This window comes from Bombyx mandarina, chromosome 09 (assembly GCF_030267445.1).
Source record: "Bombyx mandarina strain Sakado chromosome 09, ASM3026744v2".
NCBI lineage: Eukaryota > Metazoa > Arthropoda > Insecta > Lepidoptera > Bombycidae > Bombyx > Bombyx mandarina.
This window is the reverse complement of record NC_143216.1, coordinates 4,715,809-4,736,390: the sequence shown is the minus strand read 5'-3', so window position 1 is coordinate 4,736,390 and position 20,582 is coordinate 4,715,809. Positions and strand designations below refer to the sequence as shown.

The 20,582-nt window shown below is 36.1% G+C and overlaps 3 protein-coding genes across 8 annotated transcripts in view; all 3 read left to right on the top strand.

Annotated features, from left to right (window-relative positions):
• Positions 1-20,582, top strand: part of LOC114240756 (uncharacterized) — a 259,933-nt gene that overhangs the window by 174,272 nt on the left and 65,079 nt on the right. The gene's annotated exons all lie outside the window — the stretch shown is intronic.
• LOC114240824 (uncharacterized) overlaps positions 1-20,582 on the top strand; it is a 327,083-nt gene that overhangs the window by 255,092 nt on the left and 51,409 nt on the right. The gene's annotated exons all lie outside the window — the stretch shown is intronic.
• On the top strand, positions 2,704-7,044 carry LOC149502305 (uncharacterized). The gene is made up of 2 exons (XM_089729689.1): positions 2,704-3,698; positions 6,833-7,044. The coding sequence occupies exons 1-2, from the start codon at positions 3,233-3,235 to the stop codon at positions 6,922-6,924; spliced, it is 558 nt and encodes a 185-aa protein (XP_089585815.1). The 5' UTR covers positions 2,704-3,232; the 3' UTR covers positions 6,925-7,044.

Sequence of the window (20,582 nt, the reverse complement as noted above, 5' to 3'; positions counted from 1 at the left end):
GATAGGAGAGTAGCCCAACCGTTACTTATCAAGATGGACTTTCTTAATAACTTCGTTTGAAGATCGACTGATTATAGCATTGTAGAAACTTCGCAGAGAGGACCGGTCATCGTTCTCGTCGAACCCGTCGCTTGTGAAGAAGGGCTCGACGAGTAAATTAACCCATAGACACAGCCCACCGAGTTTCTCGCCGGATCTTCTCAGTGGGTCGCGTTTTCGATCCGGTGGTAGATTCTGCGAAATACGGCTCTTGCTAGGGTTCGTGTTAGCAACGTCGTCCAGTTTGAGCCCCGTGAGCTCACCTACTAGTTAAGGTTACGCTGAAATAGCCTCTCAAGGCTATCAGCTTAAGTAGAACAAAAAAAAAACAGAGAAGATTCCGTTCCATTCAGAGTTCATTCCAGATTCGGATGGTATATAGCAAAAAATATATATGGAAATCCACTGCAAATTATATCTTAAGGGAAATAATAAAAAAAAAAAATGTAATTCCCGTAATAACAAAACATGTTTCGTTTGGGTTTCCCAAGTCGTAAACACAATTCGTCTAGTGTTGACGGTTCATTTTGCGAATTGGAATTTTCATGTTCGTCAAATTTCCATCTAAACCTTAAGCAGCTTAAACGCATTTCCACTTGAAATCGTGTTGTCCTTTAACCTTTAAAAGTCAACACAAACATCCACTTGTTTTTAATGTCTTCTTTTGACGCGATTTTATATACATATATTTTTTATCACAAATAATCAACACTTCTGACCTTCAGTGAAGTATTTGCAGTGACATAGTGTAGGACGAATGATATTGCGGATCTTTAGCGAAATCCGTGAATTTAAATATAGTATGCTGAAATTTTATGATGCAGGAAATAGCCTTTATTCTGGGCGTTGAGAATATTAATAACCGACCTCAGATATTTAGTTTGATCATATTTAAAGAAAGCATTTATTTAATTCAGGAACTAGACTTAAAAAAATTAATGCTATATCAATGGTAGATGCATTTATAGTTATTTTGTTATTAAAAAATTTAACTTCATATCTCAATGTGGGCAATGGGCAATGGTATTCAAAATATGAGTCTAGATTCCTATTTTGAAATTAAGATATTTAGATACCTCACGAAATTGTTTCTATAAACTGTATGACAAAATAGACTGCACATGTTATAATTAACTTTAATGTCGCACCGTAAAATAGTTTTTATTATTGAAATAAAATAAAAAAGGCACATACATGAATAGTTTATTGTATTAGCGGATTTTCGGAAAAGTTTTATGAAAAACTCACAGGTAATGAGCGATAACAGAGTGTGATCGAATTCGACTTGTATAGGAGAACTAGCTGTACTCGCCCGCTTCTCTGCGCATTTAAAATTAGCATTATTATTTATTGTCATTATTATTAGGGAGTCCAATGCTCGTATAAATATTAGCCTATCCATTAAGTACATGTATTTTCTACATGGATACCAAGTTTCAAGTCAATCGGATGCATGGTTCAGTAGTTAAAACGGAACATCCGTAAAAACCACTCCTAGATTTATATATTAGTATAGATAGTACTAACTAATTAAATATTAAATACTTAACAAGCAGCAAGGCGACCTGCCTATTTCTGCCGTGAAGCAGTAATGCGTTTCGGTTTGAAGGGCGGGGCAGCCGTTGTATCTATACTTGAATCCTAAGAACGTATAGCTCAAGGTGGGGTTGCGCACTTACTTTGTAGATGTCTATGGGCTCCAGTAACCACTTAACACCAGGTGGGCTGTGAGCTCGTCCACCCATCTAAGCAATAAAAAAAACAGCGTAAAGTCGCTGAATTTGACGTTTTATATTCTATTTTAAGCTCCAATCTAAGCCCGTGTATATCTGTTTAAAAATATGACAGACTTTACTTTATTGCTTAATTGACGAGCTCACGACCCACCCGAAGTTAAGTGTTTACTGAAGCCCATGGACATCAACAACGCAAATGCCGCCACCCACCTTGAGATATGAGTTTTTAAGGTCTCAATTTTACAGTACAACGACCGCCCCAATGATTAAAATATTCAAATGTAACACATAGTGTAATTCATTGTGATTGACATGCGTCTTGTGCTATTTACGTACCGAACTGAGGGTTGTTCCGATGTTGTTGTCGTTTCTGACGTAAACAAAAACCTTCGGATTTCAAATGTATTCCCGTACGCGAGATGAGTGACGGATATATTAATTAGTCTTTAGATTTTTGATTTTTTTTTAACAACTACCCTCCTACTCGTTGTTTGATCATTACAAAAGCAGGGCCCTGAAACTCCAATACTTTAAGACAAATATTTTTTTTGTATGGAAACTAGCGACATCTTGTAGCGGATACCCCTAAACTTATATGTTGTTAAAGTTAAGGCATTTAGTTATTGTATAACTAAACACAGAAAATAAAAAAATATCAATAAATTTATCAATTTGTGGTTTCTGAAAATTTAAAAAATCCTTCATAAAAAATAAAATACAGGATAGTTAATATGTTACTACCATCTATCTACAGGAGCACTGAGAAACTAATCGAAGTGAAGCCATCTAGTGGCCGATACCCGTAAAAAAATTTGTTGAGTGCTTGAGTTGCCTATCTATAACTCATTATGTGATATTCTTTTTTTTTCTATGTACCGAAACACATAGACATAGTAATGTGGATGCTGCAGTCGTTTTTTTTTAATGGCTTCTAACTGCCATCTTTTAAATCAGAGCTCATGGCTGTTCCCCAAAGAAGAAAATAGGATAGTAGTATAGATATATAGATAGTAGATAGACTAGCCATTACGTCTTGCCAACATGATAAAAAAAACACGGAGTTTGACACATTACGTCTCTTGTCAGTTACCAACATGGAAAGTAAAAATGGTGTCGTTGTCTAACGCAAAAATTAACCTACACTCTTCTTCTTGATATAAACGGTATCGGTATCGGTAAATCCGAAAAATTTATGTAAACTGTAACGGACGTGACGTCAGCTGTCATGCCCTGCCGCCAGCCAAGCCGCCAAGCCATATTAACACGCCCCCTTCCGCCATAGCCACCGCCACCGCCGCCAGCCAAAGCCAACGAAGGGGGGATAGTGTTAATAAAACAAGCCATGCCAGCCATTTCTAACTACTTTTCTGCATTCTTGCACAAATAAAAGAACTTGTCGTTACGCTGCTGGTTTTTATTGTCACATCATTTGCAACAATCAGAAGTGGCATAAAGAAATGAAACAACGTCATATACACGCTCAGATGTCTCGGTCTTCTGACAAGTTTGAAGAAGATGAAGCTCCTATTTCACTGGCGAGGAAAGTGTTGAAAAATTGCTTCAGAAAGAGGTCCACAAGGCGATACTTGAGCTACAGGATGAAGAACCTGGAACAATCAAATCAAAGGGACTTCGACGTCGTCGGACCAAAAGCGCCTGCCGCCCTGTCCTTCCATCATTCTGGTTCACGTAGAGGGAAACTAAAAGAGCAGCAACGTGGTTACTCCACTGCGGCACTACGAGCTTCACGGCGCTTCACGAGATTCACGGCTACGAGCTTCCTTCTCCCTGCCTGCGACGCTGCTGAACGGCGAAGACAGCTACATCAAAGACATCAACATGGGCTCGGAGACCATCCTGTGGCCGCCGGGCGAGGTCCTGCTGAGGGCCAACAGCTGCGAGGAGCCACAGCCAAACAGCCAGGTGTGTTGCATTTCTACTTGCCATAGCCATGCCATTACAAATATTTCGAGATTTGTGGGTAGAAATAAAAAAAATTAAAAGGAGCCATTAAATATTAGGAGTCATTCAGATTAAAAAAAATACAGTATAAGCATTGCTTTGCTACGAATACACATGATTTAGGTATTGCCAATTTAGTTCAAATGCAAATTAAGCTTACTAGTGATCAGCCCGTGTATCGCCACTTTTAGACATCGGCATTATAAAATAATCTGAATCTAGTCATGCTTCACCAGTGGTCTTATTAAGAAAAAGAACGGCGACAGTAGGCTATGCGTTGATTATCGTGCGTTAAACGCTATGGTAAAATATAAAAGTATCCACCGAACAGTACTGCACGAGTTTAGATTTAGCCCAGGGCTACCATCAATTGAGCATTGTGCCAGACACACAACTGCTTTCATTACACCGCAAGGTCATTATTTCTAGTACACTAGAATTCCTTTTGGTTTAGCAAATGCGCCATCTGTATTCATGCGTTTCTTCTTTATCTCCACCTTATTCCACTAGGTGGGGTAGTTAAATGCGTTTAATAAATAAAATAATTGAGTCTGTGGGTAGAAAAGAAATGGGTAAAAATAAATGTAGGTCAAATCGAGATACTAGCAATTTTAAACGATTTACATCTACCCTCAGTTGGTATAAAATCGGGTTCAATAATTATTGAGAAAGTACTTGGGAAATTTTATGGTGGAGACTTAAAATTAAATATGAGTAAATGCTCATTCTTGGAGGAACAAGTCACTTATTAGGTCATGAAATATCTTCAGACGGTATACAGCCGGGTGCAACAAAAATTGACGGCCGTTTCGCAGTGTCCTGTGCCAAATAATGCTTATAGTGTGCGACAGTTTATTGGTTTAAAAAAAAAAAAGATAAATCATGGGTGTGGGGCCGTGAACAAAACGCGAATTTCGAACAACTGAAAAACAGCTTACGTTTCAAACCTGTGCTAGCTCTGTATAATCCTATGCTTCCTACAGAAATACAAACCGATGCGTGTAACTTAGGAATTTCTGGTATACTATTACAAAAACAAACTGACAACTCACTGCGGCCTGTTATACTATTTTAGCCGGGTTACTAGGAAGGAAGAATGTGTATCATAGTTAAGAGCTCATAACCTGGCGGTCATACAATCGCTACGTAGGTTCCGTGTTTATGAAGTAGGTAAACATGATATAGTAGAAACTGATTGTACTGTGGTTTGTGCTACGCTTACCAAACGCGACATTATACCATGCATTGCGCGATGGTGAGTTTTGAAAGAAGATTATGACATTAGTGTTGAGTATAGACCTGGTGAACGTATGGAAAATTTGTAGACGCGCTTAATAGGCATCCTGTTGACATGATGAACGTGAATCGTCTTAGTTACTGATTGATTCTGTACTGTGCAATGTCAGGACGAAAAGCTTAGTTCGATTATAAAGCAATCTATACTAACATTATAAAGCTGAAGAGTTTGTTTGTTTGAACGCGCTAATCTCAAGAACTGCTGGTCCGATTTGAAAAATTCTTTCAGTGTTAAATAACCCATTTATTGAGAAAGGTTATAGGCTATATAACGCTAGCACCGCTAAGACCATCACTGGGTCAGCTAAGACCAATACAAGCGAAGTACCAGTAAGTAATGTTTCAAAATCGGGTTATTTTCCCTTTTGAGAGCTTCCGGTGCGTGCGCTGCAGAAACTGTTAAAGTTTCGCTAAAATAATGTGACAGAATTGTACCCCTTTAAAAGATCTAAAAAAAAAATGTCCGCGATAGCATATGTTAAGGTTGGCTCACTATAACGTTTTTTTTATGCTAATCAATTTGTACTAAAATAAAGCATTCTTTGTGAACTATATTCCACGCGGACGAAGTCGCGCTGATGTTAAAGATAATTATGAATGAACTAGTTCGAAAATTTTTTAAGGGAAATAGACTCGCAGTCCCTTCGGCTAAATGGAAAATTGTACAAATGCACTATGACGACATTTGTCACGTGGATCTAAATCATCGTTTAGCTCTGATTAAAAGCCAATATTGGTTTCTTAAAATGACACGCTTTATTAGGAAATACGTGGCAGCATGTCTTTATTGTACACATGAGAAGGATAACTATGTTAAAAAAAAGAAGACTGTCTATATCCGATCTCTAAACCATCTGATACTATGCGCATGGTACAAATATATAACATGATGCCCTTCTGTAGGACATCTAAAGGGCACCAACCAGTACATGATCGTAATGAAAGATGCGTTGTCTAAATTTGTGATAGCTGAACTAACGCGTACTGTAAATTTAATCGGGACCATTCGTGCATTGAAAAATATATTAATAGGGTTTGTCCAGATACCCGAATCACGTGGTGACAGACTACGGGAAAGCTTTTACGAGTAGGTACTTTAAAAAAATATATCAGAAGATAAACAGTTTAGGCATACGTTAAACGGTATTGCTTGTCCGCGCGCTAATTGGCCAGGTTGAACAAACTAAACATACAATTTTGTGTTGCGGGCAACTGATCCTAGTGAAGCTTCAAATAATTTAGTGAACTCCATTAATTGAGGCACAAACAACACAATTAAAAGTAACAGCGGCTACAAGCCTTGTGATTTAATCTTTGCGCGCTCTGGTAGGTCAATATGTGATGTTTCGATTCCTGGTCTCGAACCAGAAACTGTTGACGCACGGCGTAAGATAGCTGCAGCTAGGATAAAACAAGCGAGTACACACAACATTAATATAAAAAAAAAGCTCATGTTTATAAGAAAAGGCATTTTGTATCATAGAGACAGGCGCCAACTGGTTAGTAGCGCCGCTAGGATTAATACCAAATTAGACGATTTGTACTCAGGTCCGTATGTAGTAACTAAAGTAGTAGGTAACAATTGTTATCGAATTAGAAGTATATCTAAAAGGTTTACGAAGTTATAAAAACTTCACTGGCCTGGTATCAACAGATTCATTAAAGCCCTATAAAAGTATAGCCCATGTGTCCGATAGCGCTAGTAGTTCCGATGAGCAGCTCGAAACTGAAGACCTTATTGATTTATTTGAGAACTAAATGTTTTTGTGTGTTCCCCATTGCGGGAGCAATTGTTGCAGGATGGCCGAATGTAACGGACGTGACGTCAGCTGTCATGCCCTGCCGCCAGCCAAGCCGCCAAGCCATATTAACACGCCCCCTTCCGCCATAGCCACCGCCACCGCCGCCAGCCAAAGCCAACGAAGGGGGGATAGTGTTAATAAAACAAGCCATGCCAGCCATTTCTAACTACTTTTCTGCATTCTTGCACAAATAAAAGAACTTGTCGTTACGCTGCTGGTTTTTATTGTCACATCATTTGCAACAAAACATAAATTTGGTTTGCTTATATTTTTTTCACACAAACTAATCGGTAAATTAATAATTTGATTAAATTGAACATTGTAGCGAGATTGCGACATTGTTATAACGACTAGAGGTCCCGCAGTAGTCGAAATTCGACTATAATTAATTGGAATTGTAAGTTTGTACACTATTATGATTGTAATTTATACTTATATAATCACAAATTTCGCCAAGGCTACACTATAAAGAAATAATAATAAAGACAAACAATATTTAATCAATTCTCAATTTGACCACAGAAGTCAAGAACAAAAGTTTGCCAATAAATAGTATGCATGCGTGTGTGCGTCAAATACATGGTATGTAGTGTGTGTAATGTTTTCTTTATTGATTTAATGTACCTTTTATGCATTATTTTAAAAAAATATTAGCATTGTGCACTTCTTCTCTATATTCTCTATAAGTGTGAAAATTTTCATACTCCTCCGTCTGCGCAATTTTCGTAAAAAGGGATACAAAGTTTTTGCTTCACGTGTTAATATATAGATACCTCAAGTATTTGGCACCATCAGTATGTCTATTCTAGATAGCTTTGTGGAGATGTTGCAATTTGTAAAGAGATATATTTATAGTTGCTATGCCGTTATATCACCAAAACAGAGGAAAAAAGTGTTATTTTATTTAAAGAATGTTTATAATACTTAAATTGTCTGGCTTTTAAGTCTGTTTACGTTATTCTTTCATATTCTCTGATGTAAATGAATCTTTACCAAAGAGCAGATGTAAGGGATAATAAATATGTTTAAATAACACTTTCATTATTTTTTCGTATTTTTTTTTAAAAAGTATTTTTTGTTTTTAATATAAGTCATATACGTTAAAATATTTTTGTTATAACAATTACTATAGCTTTGATCGAATTTGTAGACAGATTTACGCTAAAAATGACAAAGGTTTCTTTAAAACATTTCTAAAGCGCTTGGAGTGGGCTGTAAATCGTTAAAATAATAATAATACAGCTATAGTGTAAATTCCCCTGATAAAGATATCGTGGTAAAAGAAATTAGTTTAAATTTTGATGGATAAGGCAGAAGAGATAAGCAGTCTGATTTATGGAGTTCAATATGCGACGCTGATATGAAAATGATTCATGTTGAAACCGAAAGGTGCCCAGAGAGAAGAGAATTAAACCAACAAAATATTACCCGTAATGCGTTTAAAAATACATAGAAAAACGTGGCATTGTATATTGTTTGAAATACTGGTATATATAACGACAATACATAGCTACGTTCAAATATAAACCATGGACAGTAAAAACATGTAAAATCGTACAAACATATGTAACAAACCATTCTAAAAAAAGAAAAGTGCAAAATATACGTTTTATTTATTTCAATCTCATTGTACTCTTATTTTTCACATTTTAATTTTAACTCAGATTTATGCTTTAAGAAATAAACCAGATACTTTTTAATAATTAATCAATTAAGACAGACATTAAAAATGTATACTGTCAAAACTCATTCCGCTTTCGGGGCACTGGTAAATGTGACAAGGCATTTTCAACTCAAAATTAAGGCTGCTGAGTATAACTCTGTTCAATAGACTCTGTTGTCTAAAAGAAATAGGCAAGGTGGTTGCATTACTAGACAACTCTCGACGTGTCATATTACCAATCTTTGGTTAACACACGTACTCAATTGTATTGCTACTACAAAAAAAAAGGTAAATATAATAAAAACATCTAGAATCTGGGCTTCCGAAAATAAAATTTCTTATCAATATTATTGGGGAGATTCTGTTGAAACAAAACATTTCCACAGAATAACCATCGAAGTATGAAGTATCTGATATAGATAATAATATCATGCGACGCAAAAAAATATTGCGTTTTGTTTTGAATTTTTACATTTTACATATATGATATTTATCAATTATACATTCTGCACACTTAATTGCCTTATTTTCATTTAAATTTATAAATTTTAGTGCGATTAGATTTTTATAAAGATATAATAGGGAAATAACCTTTTTGAAAAAACAGTTTATCTTTATAGGTAAATGTGTCGAAAATTGACACCTCGTTATAATTGCGAAATACATTATCTTGATTAAAAAGTATTATCTCCTAAAAATATAATATAATAATCTATACTAATATTATAAAGAGGAAAGATTTGTTTGTTTGTTTGTTTCGAATAGGCTCCGAAACTACTGGACCGATTTGAAAAATTCTTTTTCCATTAGAAGCCGACATTGTCCCTGATGAACATAGGCTACTTTTTTTTTTTTTTGGTTCATGTGTGTTTTAATGTTACCGAAGCGAAGCGAGGGCGGGTCGCTTGTGAATAATAAACATAATAAAAGAAAACAAAACAGATACAGATATACAGACTGTATTAATATATGGTGTGCCGAAGCGTATCTTCCGATGGGGAACCTGAAAACTAAGTCGGTCACCGTCATCGCCGAACCCATCGCTGGCGACGAAGGGCCTGACGAGTAAATTAACCCATAGACACAGCCCGCTGAGTTTCTCGCCGGATCTTCTCAGTGGGTCGCGTTTCCGATCCGGTGGTAGATTCTGAAAAGCTCTTGCTAGGGTTAGTGTTAGCAACAACGTCAGGTTTGAGCCCCGTGAGCTCACCTACACGTTAGGGTGAAGCTGAAATAACCTCACAAGGCTATCAGCATAGGTGAAAAAAAAAAGAAAAAAATATATATTACGCTTAGGGCGACGTCGACTGTTTACCATTCGGTTTCCGGTGAGCTCACCTACTCGTTCTGCGAATCTAGTATATAACCCCTAGAGGTTACTAGAATAGGTAAAAAAAAACAAAAACTAAACGGATTGAGTTTCTGTGGCTTTGATTTTAAGAAATACACTTATACACAACAAAAAGCGTGTTTTTTGATTGTAGACTAATAGAATTTCTTATTTATTCGTTCATCAACTAAGGAAAGTGCCTTAATCACGCGCCACATGAGACTCAAAACAATAAAATTGAATATTGGCTTAAAATTTTCCACTGCTGTATAATTAGCCTTGAATCAGATGGTTCCGTTCCTGAAACCTATTCATCTAAAGCGTATTATTTTATCGACTGACTAGACGTTAAGCAGACGCCCCTCTAATACGGTGAATTATTATTTGATCTGCGATGATAGGGATTACCGCTACCTGTACTAACGTTTCTACGTAAATTTATTTTTGAGAATGATTGTATAGAATTTGTTTGAAGCGAACAGTCTTCAAGTCGCATGTAAAAATCGCGATACTGATTGTGTATTATGCATGTATAAGCACGGTGACATGCCGTGTGTGAATTGTGTCTTTACTTAACTTTTATTAACACTTTACTGTGACATTGTGCCCAAAAAAATGACTGGTGGTAGGACCTCTTATGAGTCCGCACGGGTAGGTACCACCAGCCTGCCTATTTCTGCCGGGAAGCAGTAATGCGTTTCGGTTTGAAGGGTGGGGCAGCCGTTGTAACTATACTGAGACCTTAGAACTTGTATCTCAAGGTGAGTTGCGCATTTACGTTGTAGATGTCTATGGGCTCCAGTAACCACTTAACACCAGGTGGGCTGTGAGCTCTTCTCTAAAAAAAAGGTTAGAAGTGAGCGAAAAGACCATTTCATTAGGAGATTCGCCAATGGTGAATGTTCATCGGGAGGACCGATCTTACTAACAACTAAAAACGTGGTCTGGTTCACTGAAACAGTTTCATTTGATGTGTTGTTATTGGCGTTCTGTTTGTTACATGAAAATTATTTTTCAAACGATTTCAACGTTTACCGAAACATCGCAGCGAGATGCGCGAACACACATACATTCTTTATTTAATGTTGAAATTCTTGTCGAATAAACTGATTGCAATGTGTGTTACCAAAGTCAAATTTTACTTCTAATCTGGTAATTAATTAATCGGAAAACATACATTTTGTTATGATTAACTTACTACTCAATCGTTTCACTGTGATTAACTAGTGTCCTTAAAATATTCTTAAAAGTATAATTAGAAGCAGCGTAACGAAAAAGATGAAAATTTTTCAGTTTTATATTTTAAGATGCGTTCCATTCGTTTTGATATCCATAGGCTATAATAATCACTTAATGCAAAGTGAACTCTCAGATACTCCGTTCATTTATGCCTACAATACAACTAAATATAAAGTTAATTTTATTGTATGCATCGTAAATGTAAAGCCATAATCAAACTGCAATATCTTCGTGGCCTAAAGTATGAACGATGCGACCACCAGTGTTGAAATACCGTAGTAGTTAGGTATTAATTTTTCTAACGAAATGCTTTGCTAATTCGTATTTCCGAACGATTTATATTGTACAGAAATATAATCATGTATTAATAATTAATCAATCAATAATTAATTATAGTTTGCGTAAAACTGGGTGTACCTAACCTTCACTAGTTTACCCGTCTGTGCAATAAAATAAAACTTTAATTCACAATCAAAGTTTTCGGATATTTTTTGGGCAGTCTTTTTTTTTATTGCCTTTGTAGGCAGACGAGCGTACGGCCCACCTGATGGTAAGTGGTTACCGTCGCCCATGGACTTCAGCAATGCTAGGAGCAGAGCCAAGCCGCTGCCTACAGCTATTCTGATCGCATTATCCACGACCGATTTCGGAAAACTTCCTCAAAATGTTTATATTAAACAACGTGCCTGAGTTAATTCAGACAACCGTTTTAAACTCCCAAATAGCTGTATATTAGTTGCGAGAAAATAACCCGAGAAACATGTTATCGGTTTATAAGTACGGTTCATCGTAAAGGTACCCGATGATATAATTATAGCAGAACACTCGATGTTTTCGTACTGATCCATTTATTTATTTATAAGTTAATAGACTGTAAGGAAGTGACGTGTAGTGTAATTAATTGGCAATGAAATTTTAAACAGCAACTTCCTGGACTACAAATGAATTTCCAAAGAAACAAAACTAATCAAAGGAACATGTTTATTTATTTATTTATTTAAATAAGCACTGCCACATCACAAACATCTAACATTGAAAATAAATTTAAACAATTTAATTTATGGCCTGATGCATGTGACAACAATGGCGTACATAGCATTGGCAATTCATCGGCTCGAAAATGGAATACAATAATAATAATAATTAAAAAAAAACAGTACTATTTGTTGAAGTCTTAATAAAAATGTCTAAAAATTTCATGTCATATCAAAAAGAAGAAAAGAAGAAACGTTAATACAATGTTTAATACAATGTTAATACAACATGTTAAAAGTTTTAAATTGTACTTTATCGTTGATGTGACGAAAAATACTGATCTGTATCGTAATGATTTCATGGATTGATATCGCTCAGGAATTCCCGAGAATCATGAAAAAGTAATTTAACATCTGTGTAGGTACCACTGACAGGTACTTTTGTAGCACACGTCCTTACGGATCCATCAGATCCAATAACCTTTGCACTAGACGCCTTCAGCTCTAGGAGCAGGCTTAGGGACCTCGGTAACCGTACTTGTCGCACTCGACAAAGAGTTCGCCGTGCAACCTAACCCATGAATCAGCTCGTTGAGTTTCTCGCCGGATCTTCTCAGCGGGTCGCGATTCCGATCCGGTAGTAGGTTCATTCGCGAAGCAGCTACTCTTGAGTTGTTAGGTCTCCTTCGGAGGCGCTCGGGTAGCTGTTAGCAAATCCCACCCCTCCTGGCTGAGCCTTTGCTCGCCCACCTGTCCTGGTGAAACTGGAAAGGCCTCCGGGCCACCAGTAATCCTTCAATCATAAAAAAAAAAGAAAAAAAAAACTTTTGTAGCAGCAAAACATATTTTAGTCGAATTAATGATGCGAAAGTATAAGAAGCATGCTTTTATGTTTATTCGTGATACCAAAAAGATAAGACAATAAGTTTTCAAAAACATCTCTTAAATTATAGAACCAATCCATTTTAATCTAGAAAGTTGCATTCGTAACATTGTTTCAAATTAAAATTGAGGATTTAAAATTTTAGACTAAGTGTTACTAGCTTGCTTTGCTCTGATAAAAAATTTGGTACCTTAATAGTTTTTGAAGCAATTCTTTCTTCTTCTTCTCCATCGCTCCCTCATTGCTGAGGATCGTGACTCCGCTTCAGCTTGTCGACTGCCAGTCTCCATTAAATTAATTTAACTTATTAGTGTAAATAATTAAAAAATGTTTAGTTAATGTTTCAGTTTTAAAATTTTTGATAACTGCCTGATGGTATCTAGTTATTATGTTTTTACTTATTGACATGATTGCGTTTGTAACATTGAATCAAAATGTTTCGAATTAGCTGTACTCCGCAGTGAATCTATCTTTTGATTATTTTTGCCTGTCCGTTGGGTGTATGGACGAGATCGCTTTTAGCGATAAGATTCTTATAAGCAAAACAGCAATACAAAAGCTACCGGAAATATTTAGAGGAAACAGATGTTTGGATTGCTACTATTTATTTGATTATGTGGAAATTTGAATACTTATGGAACAAACTATACGGAATGTGGTTTTTTGGAACGAATTTTCTTATGGGACGATGCGGAGGGGTACCCTAACCGGGAAAATACGTCCGTAACCTAAGATTTTTTCTATTTAGTTTGTTATGAACAGATGTCGATGCACGTAAATTCAACAATTCCTGAATCGCGGTGACGATATGTTACACAATTGATACACGTTCTCGTATTTCTCTTGCTAAATCATACTTACCTGGCGTAGGGGATACCGTGCTCATGCAGGCGGTTCCCCCAGGGCGAGGCTGCTTCATTGCACTGCGGAGTGATTGACCCTTGCGATTATTTTTATTTTTATCAATAAAAAAATCGTAATAAAAAATGTATACCCGAATAATTATTTTCTTTATACCTCTAATAGAACTTAAAATTAATATTTTTATGGAACTTCGTTGCTATCCCATGTCCTTCTACACCACACATCTTTTTTTATATTACAGTATATTATCTGATTCTCTTGAAAGCATATTAAAACGGAAAGCGATAAATCGTATTTAGAGCACACGTGGCCAAATAGAAGGGCCCAGTGCATTTAGTTGTTTGGTTGGCGATGACGTCAAAAGCGCCCTATATCTGTTGCCAGACTATTTATGTATCATATTCTTTTAGAACGCATAGCTGCAGTCTAATTTTGTTGTGTAATCGTTTTTAGATGTTGTACTCTGTGTTCGAGATCTGTTTGACTATAATATATATGCATATTACTGCAGTAATTTATTTTAGATCGATATTTTTGGATTGGAACTGGATATCGATATCTTCCGATATAGAATCTTCAGTACTACCTACCAATATTACAATAATACGTAGTATCGTACTGTGTACTATCTATTGTACTTACACATCTATTTATACATCTCAAGTATAATAATAAATAGTAAGGCTATTTAATAGTATGCAATATAACATACAAACATTTTTCATTTTCACTCAGCTGCTTTTTCTGAGATCCTTCAAATGGTTGCTGATCATAGATAAAAGCGAGCTTGCATTACTGATTCTGCGAAGCACTGCTATTGCTATGGCTAGTGTTAGCAAATTCGTCAGGTTAGAGCCCCGTGAGTTCATCTACTCACCCATATAGGTATGAAAAAATTTATCATTGAAATAAACCATAAATAATAATGAGACAATCATTTGTAATAATCAACCATGAATTTTTACAGGCATAATTTTATTACGCATCTTTCTAATGTGCGCCCGTGTGTGAAATATACGATACGTAGTATTTTATATTTGGCTAATCGTTCTCGTCGCCGTGACGTCAATGGTGACATTTGGGACGTGTAGTAACTGCGAAATAATTTGTATCATTTTGAAACATTACTGCTTCACGGCAGAAATAGGCAGGGTGGTGGTACCTACTCGTGCGGACTCACAAGAGGTCCTACCACCAGTGATTACGCAAATATTTATTTTGTGGGCTTGATTTTATTACACGATGCTATTCCTTCACCGCGGAAGTCAATCGTGAACATTTGTAAAATAAATTATTTCATTAGAAAAATTGGTACTTTGCTTGCGGGATTCGAACATCGATGCATCGCTTGATACGAATGAACCGGACGTCTTATTCTTTAGGTCACGCCGACTTTGTGTAGATTAAGTGGTAATAAAAAGTATTTAATTACATATTTGATTACGTATTTTGATTACGTTGTTTGCGTTGTAACACTCGATGTTCGGTTTGCTTCTAAGATCAAGGAAAGATTCAAAATAATGTAGTAATTTATAGCAATAAAAAAATTATAAAAATTTAAATTTGTGTTCGTAGGTAAAATACAGAGTTCTTTATCAAATAAGGAAAACACAATAATTTTCTGTTCATATACTTATATATTTTCGCAATGAACTAAAGGAGAATCTAATTTTTTTTCATAAATCCGGTTTATTTGTCTCGACTTCATGATTAAAATGTGACGTGTGATTGTTTAATTATATCGAATGTCACCTTGTCATACAAAAAGTAGATTTTTGTAGTTGTAAGGAAAATCCGAAGTATCGGTAAGCGCAGCTTTGGGTGTTCCCCCCGGTGGACTGATGACTTGCGGAGACACGCGGGAAAAGATTTGGTACGGAAGGCAAAGGACCATTCAGTGTGGCGGCTATGAGAGAAGCCTACATCCAACAGTGGAGAATACAGGCTGATGATGAAGGAAAATCCAAGAGGGTAGGAAGGCCATGGTATGAACCCACACGGATGCCATCAGCGAGCCTATTTCTGCCGCGAATCAGTCATAGATTCCAGTTTGAAAGATTTAATTATACAATACAGCTGAGCCTTCATCCTCATGTTTGGGGGATTTTGAAGGAATAAAAAATACATTTAGGATCTTAATTACAACACAACAATCTTAGTTTTAGTTTGACGTCGCACATAACCTATGACGTCAGTAGGTACAAAATCTAAATAATCCATCAAATAATGTGACTCTTTAAAATTTTAGTAGCTACTAGCCGTACTCGCCCGCTTCGCTGGCCATTTAAAATTAACATTATTATTTATTGTCATTATTATTATTAGGGAGCCCAACACTCATATAAATATTAGCCTATCCATTAAGTACATGTATTCTCTACATGGATGCCAAATTTCAAGTCAATCGAATGCATGGTTCAGTAGTTATAACGGAACATCCGTAAAAACCACTGTAGATTTATATTTTAGTATAAATTCAAACTTTAAATCTCTTGTATTGCAATGCCTGATTTGTTAACACGAATCAAATTTCTTATATTCTTCTGCAGAGTATCGTAGAGAGTTTTGTTTTTGTTTCATTAGTAGCTATAATAAAAATCGGGACGAACTAAATACGAAATCTAGTTAGACCGTTCAAAGACCGCCGCTTTGCTCCAAATGCTCTTTCTTATATACGTGCGATAAAATTAAACCGAGGACCGTTTTCGTTTAGAGTCAACGAACTTTCACTAAGGAGCATACAAACAAACAGGTGAACAAACTTGCAGAGAACACGTAGCCGACACGTGTCGTAAATTGCTACAATGAATTTCAATTTAATTGTACAAAGATTTTATTTTTAAGCAACTAAAACAAACAATTTGTTTTGTTGTAGTAAATAAATGTATCGGTTTGCATAAATTTTTTATTCGTTTCCGAAAGACATTTTTTTTTATTGCCTTTGTAGGCAGACGAGCATACGGCCCACCTGATGGTGAGTGGTTACCGTCGCCTATGGACTTCAGCAATGCCAGGGGCAAAGCCAAGCCGCTGCCTACCGCTTAATACTCTCCACAAGCCTCGTTTGAAGAAGGACATGTCATAGCGCTCGGGAAACACCGTGGAGGGGAGCTCATTCCATAGCCGGATAGTACGTGGCAAAAAAGATCTCTGGAAACGCACTGTGGATGACCGCAGTGGCTCCAGGTAGTATGGATGAAATCTACTCCGGTGGCGGGCGGTGCGATGGTAAAGTAACCGCTCAATACCAGACGGACCGTGAATTAGCAATTCCCGGCGCTCGGAGCGCAAACAACATCATTTTGTCACGTTTCATCATGATTCACAATGAAAGGAAAATCAATGTCAATTCGTTCATTTGTCATCAATCAATTGTCTTGAGAATTACGTATTATGAAACGCATTAACAATGAATATTGCAGATCTTTCGAAGGCGGTCGCGGGGCGATTCGATTGAGAAATCACGTTATTAGGCTTGGATATTCTGAGAAACAAGTCGATATGTATTGAAAAATCAATTGTCGCTTGTAATTGTGTACTTTTTAAATGCCACTACCCAACCTCTCCAGGTTAATTTTTTTTATTATTTAGCCCACCTGGTATTAAGTGTTACTGGAGCCCATAGACATCTACAACGTAAATGCGCCACCCACCTTGAGATATAACTTCTAAGGTCTCAAGTATAGTTACAGCGGCTGCCCCACCCTTCAAACCGAAACGCATTACTTCTTCACGGCAGGAATAAGCAGGGCGGTGGTACCTACCCGCGCGGACTCATAAGAGGTCCTGCCACCGGTAATTACGCAAATTATAATTTTGCGGGTTTGATTTTTATTACACGATGTTATTCCTTCACCGTGGAAGTCAATCGTGAACATTTGTATTAAATACATAACAGTAACAGCTGCTCCCTTCAAAGCGAAACGCATGATTGCTTCCAGGTGGATTTAAGTAGGATGGTGATATCTACCGGACCCGACCCACAATAAGCCCTACCACTACTACAATAGATAGATTTTTAATACATAAATTACTTATAAATCGCATCATCGGAATTCAGTCATAATTACTGACCCCTCAAGATTCCGATTCATCGTGCGTAGTACATTTTCTTTTTGGCTTGGCTGCTTAGTTTTTGTCAATTTGAAACAGAAAAATAGCAAAGCCAGTCCATGTCTACTAAATTAATAAAGGAATGAAAATTCGTCGATAAAATCGGTTGGTAAAGAGAAAATGGCACTCGACTTTTTCTTTTCGATTTCCTATCCAGTGACTAGTAGCCTCGTGGAGCTATTCCAGTTTCACGGGTTTCATAGGGGAGCTCAAGGGCCTCACTCTAAGAGAGATTGTGAACCATGCCCTTAAAAATGCTTCGCTGAATCTACCACCGGATCGGAAACGCGACCCAGTGAGAAGATCCGACGAGAAACTCAGTGGGTGAATTCAACTGTTTTGTCTTTGTATATTTATATTAAGAAGGGAGTTCATAGTATAATAGTATCAGAGATCTCTATATTTACCTCGTATTACGTAATCACTCGTGTCCATATTGATGAAGAAGGTACAAGTAGTGAAAAGAAAATATTATTCAATAAACAAATGATTGAGTTTGAAAAGATAATATAACAGTTTTGAAATAAAATTATTCGAATTTAGATTTACCAGCCGTACGTAATTAAATTTTAAATAGCCATGGTGGTAGGACCTTTTGTGAGTCCGCACGGGTAGGTACCACCGCCCCGCCTATTTCTGCCGTGAAGCAGTAATGCGTTTCGGTTTGAAGGGTGGGGCAGCCGTTGTAACTATACTGAGACCTTAGAACTTATATCTCAAGGTGTGTGGCGCATTTACATTGTAGATGTCTATGGGCTCCAGTAACCACTTAACACCAGGTGGGCTGTGAGCTCGTCCACACATCTAGCAATAAAAAAAGAACCAGTATTTTAAAACGGTAATTTCATAGCTAAAAACCAATTATAAACAATACATACACATACACAATCATTGTATAATATTATATTATAGTTTTAGCGTACTGTGGAAGAGCTGGGTAGTTATGGATAAAATTGCACAACAAAACTGAAATACAACAATCGCTTTATTTATTTATATCATTCATTTCGCAATGAAAATATCGATTTCGAAATAGTGATTCACACACGAAATTGTTACACAGGCACAGATAAATCATGTAGTGTACCGTGTACAAAATGTAAACACGATCCGAAAACACGCAGACGCGCAGTCTGAAGAGTTTTATAATAATATCTCTTTGAAAGTAAATATTATTTTGAAATACGGTACAATATTAATCCGACATTTGCTTTTTTTAACAATTTCTCGAAATCTCTGTTAAAATTCCACTGTACGCGTAACCGTCTAACATATTTATGATATAGTTTTGATTTAAAAACAACGTTTATTACATCAATCTCATTTTTATAGTCGATATTGTGAGTATCACATCATAAAAATGTTTAGTGTGTATGGTGTTTGAACCCACGTAAGATTAAATCAGCATAGGGCTTAGCGCGATGAAAATTCCGATGAAGAAAGCACGAAAGACCTAAATGTGCTTCAGAATCTAAGACTTTTTTGATTTTTATTGAGTCAGAATCTGACTCAAATAATTCCGAAACTTAATTATTTAAAAAAAAAAAAAAATTAACATGTCTAGCCATATCGCAACTGATGCGAATTAGTACACAGTTTAATTTTGCTATTATAATATTACCATGGACTATTAAATTTAATAGCTATACCTAATTCTATGGTATTTCGAATTTCTTATGTATATCTTTTTTACGATTTCAACATTTACATTGCTTTGCTGTTTAGAAACTATTCATATATTTAAGTTTCGCTGTTTGATTTGGACTTTCGTTTACGTGACAGGAGACTCAAGAGCTTTAGTTAATTAGCACCAAATTTAAAGGCTATAGATAAATTAATTACATCTTGAAAATGATTTTAAAATAAAAAAATATCCTCAAAACCATTCAAGTAGAAGTTGTCAATTTAATAAATGTCAAGTCGTGGAAGCATCTATGTACCACCATACTTAATATGCAGACATTACCCAGTAAACGTGTGTAAGTAATTAAATTTAATAGGTTTTTCGTCAATGTTGTATTGAATTGCATATACGTTGAAAATTGGATTGATAATGTTTCATCCCATAGCGTAAAACAATCAATAGATTATTTTTGATAACGCCATCTTGTTGTGTCTTTAAAGTGGTTAGTTGCCCTCAATTAAGAAAAATAGTTTTATTATTCGTCGGGTATATATTCGTTGTATATATATATAGGAAGATATCCAGTTCCAATCCAAAAATATCGATCTACAATCAATTACTGCAGTAATATGCATATATATTATAGGGTAAAGGTATAAGATACAAACACGTAAATTGTCGTGACTGGATCTTTACTAGTCTACAAGACGCGTGACTAGCAACGTGATCGGTAATGAAAATGGAGATATACCTATATATTGATACGTGAAGCAAAAATGTTGTACCCCTTTTTACGAAGATTGCGCAGACGGAGGAGTATGAAATTTCATAGAGAACATGGAGAAGGAGTACAGAATGTTAATCTTTTTTTTAAATTATGCATAAAAAATACATTAAATCAATAAAAAAACATTACGCTATACATATGCTATACACTACCATGTATTTGACACACACAAGCATATATACTCTTTTGTTTATTGTTAAAGTCTATGGTCAAACTGAGAATAGATTAATATTGTTTGTCTTTAATATTATTTGTCTATCGTATAGCTTT

What these genes read in the sequence shown, in the direction of transcription:
- LOC149502305 (XM_089729689.1), top strand. Translation starts at nt 3,233, where the DNA reads ATGAAACAACGTCATATACACGCTCAGATGTCTCGGTCTTCTGACAAG. An exon ending in AGCCACAGCCAAACAGCCAG is followed by an intron (nt 3,699 to 6,832) that starts GTGTGTTGCATT and finishes CAATTGTTGCAG; the next exon opens with GATGGCCGAATGTAACGGAC.